This window comes from Ruditapes philippinarum, unplaced genomic scaffold (genome assembly GCF_026571515.1).
Source record: "Ruditapes philippinarum isolate M1 unplaced genomic scaffold, ASM2657151v2 ctg271_1_1_1_1, whole genome shotgun sequence".
Taxonomy (NCBI): Eukaryota; Metazoa; Mollusca; class Bivalvia; order Venerida; family Veneridae; genus Ruditapes; species Ruditapes philippinarum.
Window position 1 is genome coordinate 1 of NW_026860094.1, and position 18,560 is coordinate 18,560.

Consider the following 18,560-nt stretch of genomic DNA (forward strand, 5'->3'; position numbering starts at 1 on the left):
AGTAAACCTTAATTATTGTCTATCTTATCCTTATGAAACAATCTGTATGCTTTCGTGAAAATTAAAAATGTCATGGAAAACATATTATACGTAATATGTATTTCTCAAACCCGCTTGTATGTACGCATTAATCCTGTTTTAATGAATATTTACAAATATTTATTTCCTTTCTTTTTCACAGATCCACCAAACGATCCAACATTTCAATTTCGAACAGTAACTGGTCCTAACATTAAAAACATGTCTTTAAAAGTTGTTTCTGGGGACACATTTAAAATAGCTTGTACTTCGAATGGTCAGCCGGAACCAACTTACAGTTGGAGTTACAATGACAAAATCAACAAAAGTCAGGTATTGACCGTATCGTCAATACTAAATGACCTTGTTGCAACCTGTGTTGCTAGCAATGTGATGAATGAGACAGTTGGTGAACTTCGTGAAGGAATGGCTCAAGCAAGTGTAACGATCAATGTGTTATGTACGTAGTATTTCATGTAGTAGTCAAAACGTGAATTAAATTGATTTATAAATGATTTAGATTTATATTTTATCAAAGGTTTATCAAACTAGGGATTTCATTTCTAAGTAAAGAACTACTACATGTACTACTTTATCTATCTTGATAAATAATTTACGATTTTCTTTACAATAACGTTTTTAGTTTTTAATATTTGTTACACAGTTTGCACTTTTTTGTAAATAAATTCATTTTCATGCGAGCTGCACAACATCATGTTTCAGATCCGCCGATGTCGCCCACAATTTCATTGCAAGCAGACATGAGTAATGTAGTGAACGTTTCGAATGAAATTACGGTCATAGAAAGACAGTCATTCACGTTAGAATGTCAAACAATCAGCAAACCAGTTTCATCTTACTCTTGGTACGGACCCTTTACTTCGACATCGTCCCTGCTTCCTCTTAGAGACATAACTAGAGAACAATCAGGGACTTACAGCTGTTATTCTTTCAATGAAATGCAACGGACATTTGGTACAAAGGAAAAGGGGGAAAATAGTACAAGCATTGCAGTCCATGTTTTATGTGAGTCAGACATCAGTAATATCACTTTGGTCTACTCAAATTTGTTTATATGTCGCTAAATAATTGTATTTAATAAGACCGTATCAGGCTGTGAACTTTTGAAATCATTTTCTTCAGAATGCATCATTTGATAAAAATGACGCCAAGCAAATAATAAGGTATTATGATTTAAAAATCAAAAAAGAATTTGAACGTTGTATGTGTAAAAAATAAGACTATGTAAGACTAAGAAATTGAGTGTACATTCTTGTTTTTCTTTTTAATTTTAAGATGCCCCTGAAATCGGGAACCTTCAGCCTGCAAAAGCTATTGAGAGATCGTTACTTAACATCACATGTCCTGTAGTGAAAGGTTATCCAAATGCCTATACAGTGTTTTGGACGAGAAAAAGTGATGGACAGTTTTGGGACGGGCAAAACTTATTAATTCCCGAAATATCCCGCAATGACACAGGAATGTACACTTGTACGGTAAATAACACAATGATGCCTACTGCGGGGGAAGTAGTGTATGGAAGAAATAACAGATCCATTGAACTGGAAGTGTACTGTAAGTATATACTGTAGGAGTATATGCCTACATACTGAATCAAGGAAACCAAACGATGACAATAAAAAGTTTGCCTGTTAAGTATTAACCTGATTTTCTTTTTGTTTAATCGCACGGCTTGTCAGAATTTAAACTTTTTCTCTAGTTTTTTTACTGCAAACTGATACAACTTCAAATCAAGGAAACTCTCCGTCGAAAGTATTGTAAATGTATTATATTTCTACTGTTTGTTTCGTTATTCTTATATTGTAACGTGAATACGTTTGTGTTAGTTTCCCTTAATTCATAGCAGTGTTAAAAACCTAATATTATAATAATTGGATGACTTTGCGATAGCTCTGGATCTCTTATGATCGAACGTAGATGCAATGAAAACAACTGAGGATAGCGACTAAATCCATTTATATATTAAATGTAATAAACCCTATTATATTATAAATATATGTAAAATAAATCATGTTACTAATTTATTTCTAAATTCATTTATTATTTGTAGATGAGGCAAGCGTATCTGATTTCTATGTTAAAAAACATTATGGCATAAATCCAGTTGTTATAGAGGAAAACGCAACTGTAGAACTACGCTGTAACTTAGCAAGTAATCCAAAGCCGAATGTAACGATTTTTCATATGTCAAATATTTTAAAGCGCCAAGAAGGAACACTATCTATGTCACACATGCTTAAGACATTAAGATGTGAACAATCCGGAGTTTATAAATGCACAGGGATAAATGCATACAATGATTTAACACCAGCTGAAAAATATTTAACCTTATATGTACGCTGTAAGTTGCTATGCTGATAAATACTTTTAGAAGCACATTACATCGGTCTTTCACATTTGTATATTTACATGACAAAAATTTATAATTTACGTTTGGTTTGGTTGAACTAGTGAGTTTGTTTCATCTTATGTTTAGCTGCATTATAAATCTTAAGTGAAATATTGATATCTTGATTTGATATAGCAATACCTTTATCTAAGATTCAAGATTCTTTAAAAGATCTAAATATTTCTTCATTATTTGCAGGCTTTCCCCGACCGTCACCCCATGTGATATTGCAAACCAAGTTTTTCCTAGATGAACATGACAGAGTCACTATTAGCTTCACGGTAATAGCGTATCCTATCCCCGCAGCAAATGATTATAAATGGCGAAAATATGTTGGTTCTGTTTGGATACCTCTAGAAAACAATGGCAATATTATTATAGACACATCGGGGTTGCAGACGAATCTTACGATTGTTGATGTTGGACAAACAGATTTTGGAACATATAGATTAGAGATTCAGAATCCTGTTGGTATCTATGAACAAAGGTTTTCAGTCGGACCAAAAGGTGCGGTTTTGATATTTAGAGAAGCATTTTATTACAATTAATGTCAATACGTTTTTGCATTATTCCGCAGCACATCAACTTTTTTTCCATATTTACTATAACGGTAATTATTGCACTATAAACTTCTACTCAAAGTTTTTGATACTGTGAGATAAACATGTAGCATTATTAATATATCATTCATATCAACAAATAACATTTCCGTTTTTGCTTTATTTTTATGTTTTAGTGAAACCCGAACCGCCCAGTAATTTTGAACATTTAGAGAATTCTGCATCTGAAGAATCTCTCACTGTACAATGGAAACCAGGCTTAGACGGTGGATATCCGCAGACATTTATCCTTAGATACAGGAAAGCATCCGAGAAGATATGGAATGAAATTTCTATTGAACACGAAAGCGAAAATACAATTAATTATACACTGACTGGTTTAGCAAGTGGCACAGAATACGATATTGAAATTTATTCTTTTAACAAACTAGGACAATCGGCACCTACAGTTACATTGCGCATTAAAACACAAGGTAAATGAAGAGACGCAATGCATGTGTTAAATACATGTCAATCTTGGTACCACATATATGTACATACAAACATTGTTTTGAATCAATATAAAACGCTCAGGCCCTGTATTATAAACAATAACGTTTGTGCTATAAATCACTATATTTGGTTTAAATTGAATAAGTATGTTTTTTATATATTTTTATTATTATGTTAGATATACAGAGAGATGCCATGACCAGTAATCCTTCATACATTGGTATAGCAGCTGGGTCTGCTGCAGGGCTTATAGTTATAATTGCAGGAGTGGTTGTGATTATAGTTGTTCGGCGGCGAAGGCAAGTGTTTTTATCGAGTTGCTGCGAACGGTGTAAAGTAATTACAGAATGTGCTTAATAACGATTACTTAAAACATTCATATCATATCTTAAGTTAGCAACGGTGACTAATAGTTTTGAATCAAAATAGTCAATTTAAATTATTTTCTTGACAGAGAATCTTCATTCATAAAAAATAACAGTCAGATAGAAAAATCTTTTTCGTTCTTGCGTACTGCACTTTGCATATCAGAGCTGTGCTGCACAGTGCTATACAGTGCAGTGCCTGTTTCAAATTATTTGTTCATCGCACAATCATTTTAGATCAGGAAACAGTCAACAGAGTCAAGAACTTGTCAGATATGAAAATGAAGATGCTTTAAAACAAAAAAGACCTATGTCAGGTTTGTATTTAATTGATTTATTGATTTATCTAAAAATAAAGATGTTTCTTTATTCACATATTCTGCAAGTGTTGAAGTTTGTTTATCAATAAAGTATCAAGAACTAAAAAGTGTAGAGCAACATTCTGTTGTGTCTAAATCTTTATCCTATTATACGTTCACTGTTTTTTTCAGGATTCTTAAATACTATATAAAGTGCAATTCATTGTTACGCAGTAATGTAAAAGGAAATGATGGAGATAAATTTATAAAACGACTTATAATTCTGATACATTCTATGCAAAATATAAAGAATGTATAGCTTTGAATATATTTCATGTTTTATTTTTTACTATCGGTTATCTGCAGACGGGAAAAATGAAGATTACGAAGAAATTGGTCCACCAGGTATTCTCTTTTATACATAAAAACATTGTTATTTTGCTTTTTTCATCCATCGTACCCACGGCCGAACAATTAACATTTATCAGCTGTGTCAGTGTGTGTCAAAGACAGCTTTTTTACTGGTTGCTTTACGATATCTAAAGGCGATTAAACCAATCAAAACACTCGTTCTACACGACTTTTTGTGAAACATTAATTCTAGAAAAATATTACTATTGTGCTAAGTATCATACATGTATTTGTTATTAAATTTGGCCAGTTGACAGTGATTCTAGCCTCTTTGAATAATACTCTTCAAAGTGGAAGTAATGCATTAGGGTTTGTCTACCTTAAGTTATAAATGAAACAATGATTAAATTACAGTTTACAAAATGACGTTTTAATATACTCTATTGTCTTGATCTTAACAGTGGTACAGCGGGAACCCTATGAAAGACTAAAAACAAATAGAGGTAAATTGAATAACTATTTCGTTTACGTTTGTCAAAATACTATGATGCTTGCAAATGTAATTAGTTAAGAGAGAAGGTCGATAAATAGTTTTAATGTTATTTGGCATTCTTACCCCTAAAAATCTGGTTTACCTATGAAATTTTAAATAAACAAAAACAAGAAAGTTCTGTATTCATAAAATACATTGTTATGACATGCTTAAAAATATTTATTTATTGCTGGAATCAATTTACAGAAACCCTCCATGCATACCAGGATATAGACGAATGTAAGTTACTTTTAACCAATACTCTTAGGTAACATTGTAACATATTGATGAATAGATTTATAAATAAGTTACAAATACACCTCGTGTTTTAAATACATTTATATAATGAGCATTCTGTGTATATTTTCTGTTAATGTTTTGATGATGGTCATTATATAAGTTTTCATCTAGTATGCGGAACACGGTCGTTATTGACAGGGAATGTAAATTTGATAAAATAAGTGCTAACAGAAATGAAAATGTTACAACATTTGCATTAAAAAATAAGAAATTGAGGTGTTAATTTTACTACAATTACAGAAAAGGAGATATTTAAAGTTTTTTATATCTTAAGAAGTTTTTTTTGGATTTATATAATAGCTAATGTTACTTTTTTTCCTTTACAACTGTAACTGATCAATTTATAGTGTTTGCACAACTTGATTTTCCAAAAGAAGTAATTATTTGATTTTTCTAGATCAGTTTAACCCGTTGTTATTCCAATGTGAATATTAGATATCAAATCTATATTTTAATTCCGTCTTGCCTCGTTTTCATTTTGGCAAGTCAAAAAAGACCTTAGGAAAACCTGCATTATTTTCATTTTTCGGTAACACAGATCTCATCAAAATGTTAAAACATGTTGGTGCTATTATACAAGACCTAAATTGAACGAAGCTTATTTACAGTCTCTACACAGCCATCACCTCGTCCAATATAGGTTTGGCAGGTGTGTTTTTCTAAAAAAATATAAAAAAAATCAGTTTTGCACGAAAAATGTATAAAACCTCAATGTATAACATTCATGCAATATGCATTTGGTACGTAATTTCATCTGAATAGTTTTATTTTATGGCATATAAGCTGAAGTAAGCCATGGTGATAAACGTCCAAAGGAAATACACGTCGAAATTGGGAAGGTCGGGAAAGGTATGAAATTCAAAGCTTAAAAACATTTTTGGTTTCTTTACTCTCATAAAATTATACAATATATTCTAAATGAAATGAATATAGATAATGAATGTTTGATCCTTTTGAACAATGGTAAACGTATCACACCGTTTTCTAGTGATGTATGCTGACTAAAGTAGCAATTATGTAACAAATATTTATCATTTATGTAATCTTTTTTTAACACAGCAGGCCAAATCGTTCGATATGTTACAAAGGAAGCGGAACATGAAGAGAAAAAAATATTAGGTAATGTTTTATGATAAAATTTTATGTAAAATATACTTACAATTATATAGAACTATTTTGTATCGATAATCTTAAACGTATTTATTGACCGGGCCCTATTTGGTATTCATAATGCCGTGTTGCTCAAAAATATATTACATATATATTGCCAAAGAATATAATTAAGGTGACATAATGCCAATTCAAAGAGTAAATGGTGAGTGTTTAGGCAAAAACAACAACCTTAGAGCCATACATATTTTATTTAGCCCAAGCCGGCAGAAATTCAACATTAGGTATTATTACATGAATCGAAGAAGGGCTAAACAATAGTTAAACTGTTGAAAGCTAGCACAGGCCAACACGGACGTACAGTGTAGACAATATATATGAGGAGAAAATGACAGCACGCTTAAAAGTAAAACATTCACGAATGATCATTGATAATGATATCAAACAAAAGCAGAATGTTCTTGCTACATTTTGATAAAATCAATATTTTATTTGTCTGCTGCACCTGTGCTTGCAACATTAAATAAAAGAGAACATTGTTATGTTCATCGTGCAAATGCAAACATATTTTACTTAATTATATGCATTTTCTCCCGTTTTAGCCCCGCCACCTAGACCAAAAGGCAAAACTACAAGCAATGATTGTGCATTAACGGATTATGAAAACCTACCATGAATCTATTCCATGATTTCTTCAATTATTGAAAGTCCATTGATAAACACACTTTTGCCGAGACATTCGATATTTTGTTTTACTGTTGATTGTAAATAAAAGCTTAAGCGATGTTGGCATTCATTTTAAATGTAATAAAAGACATTTTGTAACAATTTTGATAACTAATAATAGTGATGTATTAAGACCAAAAAAGAGTTCATGCTTGTAAGTGCAGCAGCTGTCTGAATAATCAAGATATTGCCATACATTATCATTTATAACAAAATGAATGTGTTATATTCTCTTATGTTAGAGACTTTAGAGATGTTAGAGATTTCTTACTTTGTAATGTAAATAAACTAATTGTAAATGTATATTGTATAAACATGAAATAAAATAAACCCCGATAAATAAGCAGTTTGCGTTTGTTTTCCAATGATTTAAAAAACTTAATGTATTGTTTTATATTCATTCAACCATAACACATCTAGACATGCTATACTTGAGTGAAATATTTAGTCACAGAAATTTATTGATTCTATGAAATTCTTACTAAATATACCTTATTTGACTTAAAGGATTGTTAACTATGTATGAACAGCTGCCTTCCCAATAACGAGACAAGAAAAGGTGGCCCTATTTAAGAAAGGTCAGATGATTCATTGAGATAAGTTCAATACTGGACAAAACGTTTTACTAAAACCACTAAATTATCGCGGAATGATTTTTTTTATATAAATTGATCATGAAATACCTGAAAAATCAAAGACAATAATTACTTTTTTGGCAATTTTAGGCTATTGTTTACTACACTGTCATGTGAAATTTGTTTTTCGATTCCAACTGATAAAAGACATTAGGAAAACCTGCATTATTTTCATTTTTCGGTAACACAGATCTCATCAAAATGTTAAAACATGTTTTAATAAAATAAAATATATGACCTTTCTTAAATAGGGCTACCTTTTCTTGTCTCGTTATTGGGAAGGCAGCTGTTCATACATAGTTAACAATCCTTTTAGTCAAATAAGGTATATTTAGTAAGAATTTCATAGCATCAATAAATTTCTGTGACTAAATATTTGTAAAGTTGTATATGAAGAACTTAAACATTGCAATGTTTCGTGCAAGTAGAATATTCAAAGACTGAGAGATGTAAATAAATTATGTTTATTTTAAATATTTTTTTCCAACCTTGTCAAGCTAAAAATCCGGTGCCATAAATCAAAATCAGTTCAGAAACGAGGGCTACCTTTTCTTGTCTCATTCCAAATCGGCCCGAAACGATTACGCACCGTTATGTTTACATTTATCAGTCAAATGAGGATATGCGACATTTCATTTACCTACATATATACAACTCAAAATTTGCTAAGGATCACCTTTTTGACATAGCAAATTTTAGTGCTATTATCAACGTATTAAAATCATATTTGCGCTAACGATGCACCTGTACAGGGACCTCATACACTGTAATCGTGTACATAAGCTATCGATTTGTCATGTACACCTTGCACGATAAGCATATGGAAAAGCATACTAATGGAAATTTGGTGTTTTATGGCCATGTACTTTCACTTAAACGTGTACAAGCAGCAAGACTTCTCTCGTTTTATTGTGAAACTATGTTTGAAATTAACTATGGCAAATAGACAGGTTAGGCGTCGTCTTAGTGAAGGTGAGATGAAAAGGGGTATTGAAATAATGGAGGCTGGACGTTCACATAGACACGTCGCCCATGTCATTGGGGTATCCCAGAGCGTTGTCTCTAGGATGTGGAACCGATTCCAAATGACTGGATATCTCTTGCAGGGAACGCCGGAGGTCGGAAACGTTCAACGACTCAAGCCCAGGACCAATTAATTGTCCTTCAGGCAAGGCGCCAACGGTTATCGAACGCTACGACCTTACGTAACGACTTCCAGAATGCAACTGGTGTGCATGTAAGCACACAAACTGTTAGAAACAGGTTGCATGATGTTGGGTTGAGGTCACGGAGGCCAGCAATTTGCATTTTTTTGACACAACGCCATATTCAAGAGCGTTTGCAATTGGCGCAGACTCATGTCACATGGACAGTTAATGATTGGACCCCGGTCCTCTTCACTGATAAGTCAAGGTTTTATGTGAACTTCATGGACAGATGGGCTAGGGTTTTGAGAAGTCCTAATGAACGTGTAGCTTCAGCATGCGTTGCAGAACACGACCGTTATGTCGGGGGTTCAGTCATGGTGTGGGCGGGAATGAGCGCTTATGGGAAAACGGACCTACACATAATTGAAAACGGTACACTGACGGCAGTAATGTATGTCAATGCAATCGCAGACGTCGATGTACGCACATACGCTGGCGAAGTCGGCACTGATGTCATTCTTATGGATGACAAAGCCCATGCACACAAAACCCACACCACAAACCGATATCTTGAGGAGGCAACTATAGTCCGCATGGATTAGCCAGCGAAGTCCTCGGATTAAAAACCGATTTAGCATGCTTGGGATATGCTGACGAAAGCCATGTCTTCACGCCACGTCCATCCAACAACAGTTCAGGAGCTTAGACATGCAATCATAGAAGAATGAGTCCAGATTCTTCATCACAAGGTCCGCAGGCTCATCAGCGGCATGCGTCGGCAATGCCAGACCGTAATTAATGCCCGCGGACACCATACTCGGTATTAATTACCCTACGCCAACCACCTCCTGATTTGCAAGATTTTTTTATTCCACTATGTGATCTCCAAGATGTTGATTTTCGTCCAGCACACTCTTTCTGCAACAGACACACGTCAAGAAGCACTTCCATTGTCAATATTTTCATAAAAATCAATTCCTAACTAATTATATTTAATTCCTTTTAATCGATTTTCGCATTTATTACAAATACACAAAAGTAACGTACTGTAGGAAAAGTGATCCTTATCAAATTTTGAGTAGTATATTTATTAAAACTGACTGTTCCTTCCCATAAATATCGATGAAGAAACTTCTTTTTATCAAAAGGTTTTATAAAAAAAATCTTTTACTTGTCTTCGATATAGATTTACATAGCTTAAGTGCGTGATAATTGACTCTTATATGTTTATCTATTTTATAGGAGTGTTGTTTACAAAGTATGCTAAACACAATCAAATATATTAATGCGTGTTACGTGGTTTGCAAAATAAGTCCAGGACCGTTGATTCAATTAATCATAGTGATATATGGCAGTGGAGGTATAGTTGTAGCTAAATATTTCATTTATGAAAGATAGTGAAGGATTTAAACTGTCGACTGATCAAAGATATTATAGGCCTTTAATGGTTTTAGATAAAATTATCTTTCTACAATACAGTGAAGGATTTAAACAGTTGACTGACCATAGATATATTAGGTGTTTAAAGATAATTATGGAATTAGAAAACAAAGCCATATATTTTACAACGATTTTAGTTATAAAGAGGATGTGATGGCTGTGATTAACAAACGAGAGTAACTGTTTCACATGAAATTTACCTTTAGACAGATTTGAGAACAAGTCTAAATTGTTGACTGATCACAGATTAAAAAGGATATAAAAATAATTATGTAAGTAAGTTTAAGACACGATAACACCTAAATTTATTTTGACAGTGAACACAAAGGGGAAGAATTCTTATTACAATTAAATTTACAAGTAAACATAGGATAGGCTCTTTCGGTTTCGGGTAAGTTGTATTTTTATATCATAATCATATGTTGCCAAGTTATGTCGTATGTCGAACGTTTTTGTTGTCATAACGTGTTACAATGTACAATAACAATAACACACGTCTGTGAGGTAAAAGTTCATATTAGCAACCCTTGAACTGACACCCGTTATTTTCCTATTATACCGAAACAACATTTTAATAATGTATTTTTTCACCGCTATATATTATTACTACATGTACGAGGACCATTTATCATTAGTTTTTTATCAAGGGAGAGAACATAAAATATAACGTTTTCTTACGTTGATATAGATTACTCGCCCCTGGGGAATATAGGAATATAGCAAACAAGTATTGGTCAATTAGAGTGCTAGACTTGTAATCTCGACATTACATCTGGGTTTGATTCAAGGGCTGGCCAACTAAAATCACTAATCAGTCTTTCGGATGGGACTTCCGAGGTCCCGTGTACGAGTGCTTATTCACTTGGCACGTTAAAGAAGCAAGGGTAGCTCCTGGAATTAAACATCTTTCTCTATTTGTATCTTGCACTATCCTCCAAAAACTAAAATGACTAATACTCTTCTGGAAGACTCGCCCTTATGGAGAATACATAAACTGTCTCACACACACGTACGCTCACTCGCACGCACGCACGCACGGGTGATATTCCTTTCCAGGATGATGAATCGAAATAACACCACATTAGGGCAACATAGTAAAAGGTTTACGTTAGATATAGCAGATTACAATATCATAATGCCATGCATCTTAGTTTATGTTTATTATATGATTAAATTGTCGATTTATTTATAGGCATCACGGATTTGTTTCCAACAACTCAGACATACACTCGTAGTTTCATCTGGAAGTTACTGTAAGTATTATTGGGTACGACCTTCCTACAATGAAATAATTTTTAAATTGCTCAGCTGTCATTACTAAATGAAACGTTCGCATTGATTGTGAAAGAACAGTTTATATGCACAGGCACGAGTATCGGACCTGGGATGAAAATATATGACCAGATTGATAATAAAACCTGTGATCATCTTAAAAGTGTCAAAAACCAAAAAAAAATAATATAAAAATGACCCCCTTTAAAATATACTATAAGTTAAGAGAAGGCCGGAAACTCCAGATTCGAGCCTACGAGCAAGGGATTCATTTCCCGAGCCGTTGTGAAAACAATTGGCCAGACAATTAAAAAAGACTTTTATCACTATTTCACGTTTGTATTAAGCTTCCAAATGAGACCGACCCCAAGTCTCTAGCCCTTCCCGTTCATGAAATATCTATCGGGAAACGACCTAATTCGTGCTAAAAATCCTTGGTAGACAGAATTGCGGCACAACGATTCGGTACGTAAACATAGACTAATACATGTTTGTCAGCTGAGTACGGCTCAAAATCACTTGAATTTATTAAATAATATTACTAAATACATTAAGTTGGACCACTCACAAGCGTCAGTAGCACCTGATACACACGAGATTCGAGTTTCAAACATTTACACAGTCTTTCAATCGCTTTCTACGCCATTATGCATCCTTGTGTGAAACGTTGCGGTTTCGTTGCTATTGGCCAATCAGAAGACTCGTTACAAAATATCGAACAGCTGATTGACAATGGCGTTGAAAGGAATCTAAATACCGTGGAAAGGTTTGAAATTCGAATTTTACGTGTATCAGATGCTACTGACGGGTGTGAGTGGTCCAACTTAATGTATTTAGTAATATTATTTAGTAAATTCAAGTGATTTTGAGCCGTACTCAGCTGACAAACATGTATTAGTCTATGTTTACGTACCGAATCGTTGTGCCGCAATTCTGTCTACCAACGATTTTTAGCACGAATTAGGTCGTTTCCTGATAGATATTTCATGAACGGGAAGGGCTAGAGACTTGGGGTCGGTCTCATTTGGAAGCTTAATACAAACGTGAAATAGTGATATAAGTCGTTTTTAATTGTCCGGCCAATTGTTTTCACAACGGCTCGGGAAATGAATCCCTTGCTCGTAGGCTCGAATCTGGAGTTTCCGGCCTTCTCTTAACTTATAGTATATTTTAAAGGGGGTCATTTTTAACAATTTTTTTTTGGTTTTTGACACTTTTAAGATGAACACAGGTTTTATTATCAATCTGGTCATATATTTTCATCCCAGGTCCGATACTCGTGCCTGTGTTTATATGTGTGTGCTATTTCCTATATGCAAAATGAAAAGATTTATTTCACTGTATTTAATCGTTAATGAAATAAACATTTAACATGTAACTGTCTTGAATTCAATATTAGGTTATAGTTAAAAGTTTTTCATAAATAAGGCTGTAATATTCATTGAATATTTGAAACAGTTTCTAGTTTATTTCATTTTGATATTTAACAATACTTTTAGAAAGTAAGGACCGCAGTATGGCTGGTATCAAAATGTGTATGGTATACTTACTAATAAATGCCGTATTGCTACCAAGTAAGTTAATTTGTTCGCTTCTATTTAATGTATAACCTATGAGTGTTTGTGTAGTTTAGAAATAAGTAAACTAAATGGGTGTTTCCTTTTTACAGTGAAGAGCTTTAACATAACGTTTAGCTTGTTATTTAAGACGTATAAAATAATACTTCTTGAAATGTTATATGAATTTAAGATTGTGTGTTTGTTAAATACCCATAAATGATTATTTGTTTATCCTTACACTTATGCGCTTGAGCACGTTAAAGTAAAGAAAAAACTAAATATTTTTACTCATCCAGCCTCAAATTTCGCTTAATGTATTTCATGTTTAAAACAGTCATGCCAAGGGAGGTATTCTATGTTTAGTTAGGGGTCATTTGTGGTCAATTAAGGTCAATGTCAACAACACTTTTACACTTTTACAAGTATATTGACCATCCTTATTCTATTGACAGATTCCTTTTATATTTGGTACGTACATAAAATTGAAGTATTCTCCTCTTGATGGAGATAAGGGTCAGTTTGTCAAGGTCACAAGTGCTAAAAGATTTTTACACTTTTGCTCATACAGCTTTTATTTACGGACAGATGTATTTCATGTGTGGTATGCATATAACTTGCATGGTATTCTTCATTGAATGGAGGTAGGGGTCAGTTGGGTCAAGGCAATCAGTGTTAAAAATAGATTATCTACACTTTAGCCCATACATTCTTTATTTATTTACAAATTTATGTCATATTTGGTAGGAAGATAACTTGCGTGATATTCTTCCTTTTGATGCAGGTAGGGGTCAGTGGGTCTAGGTCATCAGTGCTAAAACATTACATTTTACACTTTTGTCCATATAGCCTTAATTTATGGACAAATGTCTTTCATATTTGGTAAGAGGATATCTTCCATGATTTTGTTCCGTTGGATTGAGATGGAGGTCAGTGGGTCAATGTCAAGGGTGCTAAAAATAGATTTCTATGGAGCCTTTATCTATAGACTGATGTTTTTCATATACCTTGGATGGTCAAGTGCCTGGAGTCACAGGGTCAATGTCAATTGTGCTAAAAACATATTTCTAATATGTTCTTATACAACCTCTGTAATTGTTTTTACCAATGTCTCATAGTCATAAGGAAAATTCCAAGGTGTTTTTTTTAAGTTTGGATGGAGTTTGGGGTCACTTGGTTCAAGGTTAAGTCTTGCACTTACATATATTTGATAAAATGTTGAATATCATCACAAGTCATAAAAATAACTTGCAAACTTTTTATATAATTAAAAAACGCAATGACTCTGTCAAGTTATATTACTGTGTTTACATATTTATTTTGGCAATTTTTCTGTCTATAACTGCATGAATCGATTAACAGTTTTAACCGTTTTTACTGACAAGAATCTGAGCAAATACATTATTGTTTAAATAGTATCAACTGAGAATCAACGTAACAAATGTTTAATAAACGGTTATAAATTTAATACTCGTACACAAATTGATCTTTCCTCTTTATTATCATAACATAACTTTGATATTTGATCATTTGGTGTTTTTATTTTATTAATTAGCACCAACAGGGGCATCAGTGTCTGTTACAACAGATAGTGATTTAGGTGATAAAGAATGGATAAAATGCAACAGTAAAACAGTAGTGACCTGTTCTATACAACCATATTCAATTATGACGTGGACAATAGATGACAATGTGGTTGCTGACTGTACGTTTGATTCCTGTAATACGTACATAACCGGTGGAGCACATTACGGCTTTGCGTTCGATAAAAATAACGGAATCTTTAATATAACTATGGATCCAGTTACTTTTGCTGACAATGAGAAAACGTTTAAATGTGATGATGGCAATGAGCATGATATCCTAGTTGCAAAAGTGCATGGTAAATAAAACCTTATGAATATAATATGTTTAATTCAGCAATGCTTATCGAACACTGATAAATGATTATTTTTCTGTTATGATAATACTAGACCTAAACGGTGTAACGTGTATCTACTACAAGTTCAAAGTGTTGCCAAATATGTTTTTGGATGTCATAGGAAGCTAGGTCTGTTGAAAAAATTGCACCTACGATGCAGATAATATGAACTTTCACAGATATTTTTTTTTAACTTTTCTTTTAATCAAATTATTTCTTGCATGTGTTTTATAATGCTTTCAACTTATCTTACGCTCAAACCGTCACACTTTATCATTGTTTAAATGGTATATATTTGAATTGATACTATTCACAGATATGTTTCATTTATTGTTTAACTAGTTATTCTATATACATTTTGATATTAGTCATACCAGACAGCAGTGGCTCAACAATATCAATTTCAAAAAAGTCACAGTCTATAGATATCATGGCAACAACAGGATGCATCTACCCCAGCTCAAACATACAGTTTGAGTGGTATTTCTTCAAGGTGAGAGTTACTTGTATTACTTTGGCAATATAATACATGTATTTTATAAAAAAAAAAATAAGGAAATATCATAACACTCTCACTGGTTCATTTTTGTTTTAAAAAGTTATATACATGTTGCATGAAAAAACATAATTAAATGAAGCTAAATTAATTACACAAATATGTTTTTGATATTTGAATTTACATAGGATGGTCAAGAACCAGAACTTTATAACGAAAGTCGATCTCTTCAATCAACTAATGAGTTTGGCTGTACAAGTAAACCATGTGGTGGAAAGGGTGTTGTTAAGGTAACCAGCACACTAACTATACAGGAAGACCCTGATGGAGACAACTATTATTTTCAAGTATTGATCAAACATCCTGATACAACTGATATTATTGTCAGAGCAGAAAACCAATTTAAACTGAAAGGTAAAACGTTAAACTATGTTCCTATGATAAACATATACAATGAGTCATAATAGCCCAAATGTTGTCATCCATGTATAAAAGAAAGGAATCATATTAACCCCTTATCGAAACCGTGGACTTAATGTGTTATGTAATTAGAACTATATCAGGAAATTTGATCAGAAACGATTGTTTGGCAAACTAAATCAGGTCGGTCTTTCATAAAGTTTGTTAACAAACATTAGAAAAGCCTCACATTTTATGGACTTTTCACTGGAAGGAATTGGTGCAAACAACTTCAAAAATAATCTGTATTTTAACAACAACTATGTTAACAGCTTATGATACCATATATAAATCATAAGCATACAATAATATTTTTGTAGGATGAAACAGACCCAACAATCTCATTAGCTTTGGCTTTCTAAAGGAGAGGACAAAGGTTAAATGTTAATATATCAAGTATACTTTCAAAATTTTACAGCAAACTTAGTTGTCCGTATTTGCTTGGGTTCGCATCTGGTTTAACGCCAAGTTTACTGCATTGGTAGTGTAAGCAGCTTGATGTAAATCATATAAGACCAGTGAATTATATTCTATGTAAAATGGTATATATTATAGATTCAACATCAAACATGTATTTTTCTTTTATATTACAGGCAACGGGGATCAAATTCGCGAAACAAGCCAAGGTACAAGCATTTCCATACATGTTTCAACAGTTATGTTTTCTGTGATAGTAATCATGATTTATGTATTCTTGTGATTCTAAGGAACAATTGTGAAATACATTTTGTACTACCTGATTTGAAGTCTTTATTTGTTAACTGTTTTAGTATGAAAAATGTGAAGATATACTTACTACTATTCAACAACATTCTTAAAAAGGGAAGCAGCACGAGTAAAAGTATGTGCCTAGAACTTTCAGCCGTAGGCTTTTTATTGTTATTAAAACATGCGTGGTATCATTAAGAAAGTAATTTGTGTTAACATTCATCCTCATCAGATATAACTAGTCATTTAACATTTGATATCAGATACTTGAAAAGGTGTTGTTTGTTTATTAAATTATATCTGAAATTCTTTGGTATCGAAACTTTTATTATATTAGGATCGTTTTGCTACTGACAATTATTTGTCAATGGTTATTATTTTCTCTTTAAATTGTCATTACTGAATAAATTTAGCTTGGTTGTAAAAGAATATCGAATTCATACTATCCCAAAAGACTGCAGGGATTTAATGGGCATGATTGTTGATAAATTTAACACTGCAAATTCAGACACACTTTTCTTTGATAAGGTTGAACAGAGGGCGAGGTCATCAGAGAAGGAATTGCGAATGTCGCAGTTTGTTCTAAATGTTATATTACCACACAACATCAGACCAATGATACTGTTACATGTTCTAAAATTGAGAAAACTTCGTTTGAAAATATACCTTGTTAGTATATATATCCCTTCCGAATTTAAACTTGCTGACAACGCGACCCAAAGGAACAAATGCTCAATCACGCATGTAAATAAAATGATTTCCTATTATCTCTTTATGCCACCGTGGATTTCAATATTCATTATTATTAATATTATCATTATTACAATATTATGTAAGACAAAGTGGCTGCTTCTTGTTTTCAAATTGATTAAAAGACAACAAAATATTACCATCAACTAAATTAACCCATTTTTTTAAGATGCTTCTGCGACAGAAAGCCTTTTTTCAAATACTTAACGGAATCCAGTTATATTTGAATGATTTAAATAACAAATATTCTTGTTCTATCAAATTTACTTTTATTCAATATATTTTTCGAAAAACAATGATTACTTTGAGGAGATTGCTTTATAAACATATTTTGTTAATATGTGTTTCATTAGAATACAACATTCGTTTATTAATTATCATGTACAATTTAACTTGATTCGCCGTATGTATTCAAAGTTTATTTTTTATTATTACGCCTATGACTGTATCTATACAATTATTGAATGTTTATCAAGGGAATATCCGAAACTTTGAACCTTGCAAATGTGATATACTCTGAGGTGAATGAATTACAACGGACAACAACTTAAATTTTTCAGACTAATTGTAATGCATATATAAGATAACAAGTGTACAGTGTAAGTACAATCCATTTATTTTACAAATACTTCCGTCATTTTTTAATGATGGAAATATTATGCATATTCACAATATCAGTTTAAACTGTGAATCGTAATATTTCACCATAGCACATGTCATAATAACTATCAAATAATTAGATATCTAATTTGTAAATGGCACTATGACGATAATGTATATTGATGTAAATGGACATATAATTAACTACAATGCAATATATATACATTGTATAAACCGTAGTTGTTTCTTACGTTTTCCTTCGTTGTTATGAAAACTTATGATTGCCTCATTCATTTAAATTATGGCATGTGTATGGTTAATAAATCTTGCTTTGAAGTTGCTTACTAAATGCCGTCATGCATAGGAAGCGACATGCTTTATTGCTTTTGCGATTGCTATATCATGATAGACA

At 32.5% G+C, this 18,560-nt stretch overlaps 2 protein-coding genes across 6 annotated transcripts; both read left to right on the top strand.

Moving 5' to 3' along the window:
* The first annotated feature begins 187 nt into the window (after window positions 1-187).
* On the top strand, window positions 188-7,503 carry LOC132758860 (protein turtle-like). The gene is made up of 14 exons (XM_060750562.1): window positions 188-478; window positions 742-1,044; window positions 1,315-1,593; window positions 2,090-2,380; window positions 2,627-2,935; window positions 3,165-3,461; window positions 3,659-3,779; window positions 4,083-4,162; window positions 4,511-4,549; window positions 4,957-4,998; window positions 5,235-5,267; window positions 6,111-6,176; window positions 6,387-6,446; window positions 7,040-7,503. Exons 1-14 carry the CDS (start codon window positions 241-243, stop codon window positions 7,111-7,113), a joined length of 2,232 nt encoding a protein of 743 aa, XP_060606545.1. The 5' UTR covers window positions 188-240; the 3' UTR covers window positions 7,114-7,503.
* A 2,713-nt stretch (window positions 7,504-10,216) lies between these two features.
* Window positions 10,217-18,506, top strand: LOC132758862 (uncharacterized). 5 transcript variants are annotated; one of them, XM_060750566.1, is made up of 7 exons: window positions 10,217-10,777; window positions 11,579-11,639; window positions 13,162-13,232; window positions 14,770-15,096; window positions 15,504-15,628; window positions 15,820-16,045; window positions 16,684-18,506. In XM_060750566.1, the coding sequence occupies exons 3-7, from the start codon at window positions 13,175-13,177 to the stop codon at window positions 16,788-16,790; spliced, it is 843 nt and encodes a 280-aa protein (XP_060606549.1). In that variant the 5' UTR covers window positions 10,217-10,777; window positions 11,579-11,639; window positions 13,162-13,174; the 3' UTR covers window positions 16,791-18,506. The 5 variants fall into 5 exon arrangements, with proteins under 5 accessions (XP_060606549.1, XP_060606551.1, XP_060606550.1 ...); XM_060750568.1 differs by having other exon boundaries at window positions 10,217-10,658; XM_060750564.1 differs by having other exon boundaries at window positions 10,218-10,777; window positions 13,158-13,232.
* Window positions 18,507-18,560: the final 54 nt, after the last annotated feature.

What these genes read in the sequence shown, in the direction of transcription:
- LOC132758862 (XM_060750566.1), top strand. Translation starts at nt 13,175, where the DNA reads ATGGCTGGTATCAAAATGTGTATGGTATACTTACTAATAAATGCCGTA. An exon ending in AAATGCCGTATTGCTACCAA is followed by an intron (nt 13,233 to 14,769) that starts GTAAGTTAATTT and finishes TTTATTAATTAG; the next exon opens with CACCAACAGGGGCATCAGTG. An exon ending in CCTAGTTGCAAAAGTGCATG is followed by an intron (nt 15,097 to 15,503) that starts GTAAATAAAACC and finishes TTTTGATATTAG; the next exon opens with TCATACCAGACAGCAGTGGC.
- LOC132758860 (XM_060750562.1), top strand. Translation starts at nt 241, where the DNA reads ATGTCTTTAAAAGTTGTTTCTGGGGACACATTTAAAATAGCTTGTACT. An exon ending in CGAAGAAATTGGTCCACCAG is followed by an intron (nt 4,550 to 4,956) that starts GTATTCTCTTTT and finishes TGATCTTAACAG; the next exon opens with TGGTACAGCGGGAACCCTAT. An exon ending in ATACCAGGATATAGACGAAT is followed by an intron (nt 5,268 to 6,110) that starts GTAAGTTACTTT and finishes ATGGCATATAAG; the next exon opens with CTGAAGTAAGCCATGGTGAT.